Here is a 411-nt window from a genome sequence, read left to right on the forward strand (position 1 = left end):
CAGCGCCAACGGCACGTGGAAAGTCTGCGTGCCTGGGAGGTTTCCACGCTGTTCGCTCCGTGTCGGTCTGTACCCGCACACACCACAACTAGGTCCCACAGTCAGTCCCGTCAGCGGGAACCCCCCCCCGCCCCGCCTCAGCACGGGGACCGGCGGCGCCCACAGGCTGAGCCCAGGGCAGGTCCCCCTCACGGAACCGCTGCCGGGAGGAAGGAGGCCGGCCGGAGCGGGGGGGAAGGTGAGATACGGCCGGCCGGCCGGCCCTCCCGGCGGGGGCGGACCTGGAGCCGCCCCGTCCCTCACAGCGCCCGGCTCCGCCCGCCTGTGAGGCGCTCAAGATGGCGGCCGCGCTGGGAAGGCTCCTGCGGAGCGCGGTGAGTGAGCGACCCTCCCCGGCCGCCCCCGCGCCCC

General features: G+C 75.2%; 1 protein-coding gene across 1 annotated transcript in view; it reads left to right on the forward strand.

Moving 5' to 3' along the window:
- Positions 1-338: 338 nt before the first annotated feature.
- Positions 339-411, forward strand: part of PRDX3 (peroxiredoxin 3) — a 5,324-nt gene continuing 5,251 nt past the window's right edge. Inside the window, exon 1 of the mRNA XM_010564973.1 lies at positions 339-374. Coding sequence (XP_010563275.1) covers positions 339-374 — 36 coding nt within the window. The remainder of the gene's footprint in view (positions 375-411) is intronic.

Source organism: Haliaeetus leucocephalus, unplaced genomic scaffold, assembly GCF_000737465.1.
Source record: "Haliaeetus leucocephalus isolate CR32 unplaced genomic scaffold, Haliaeetus_leucocephalus-4.0 Scaffold184, whole genome shotgun sequence".
NCBI lineage: Eukaryota > Metazoa > Chordata > Aves > Accipitriformes > Accipitridae > Haliaeetus > Haliaeetus leucocephalus.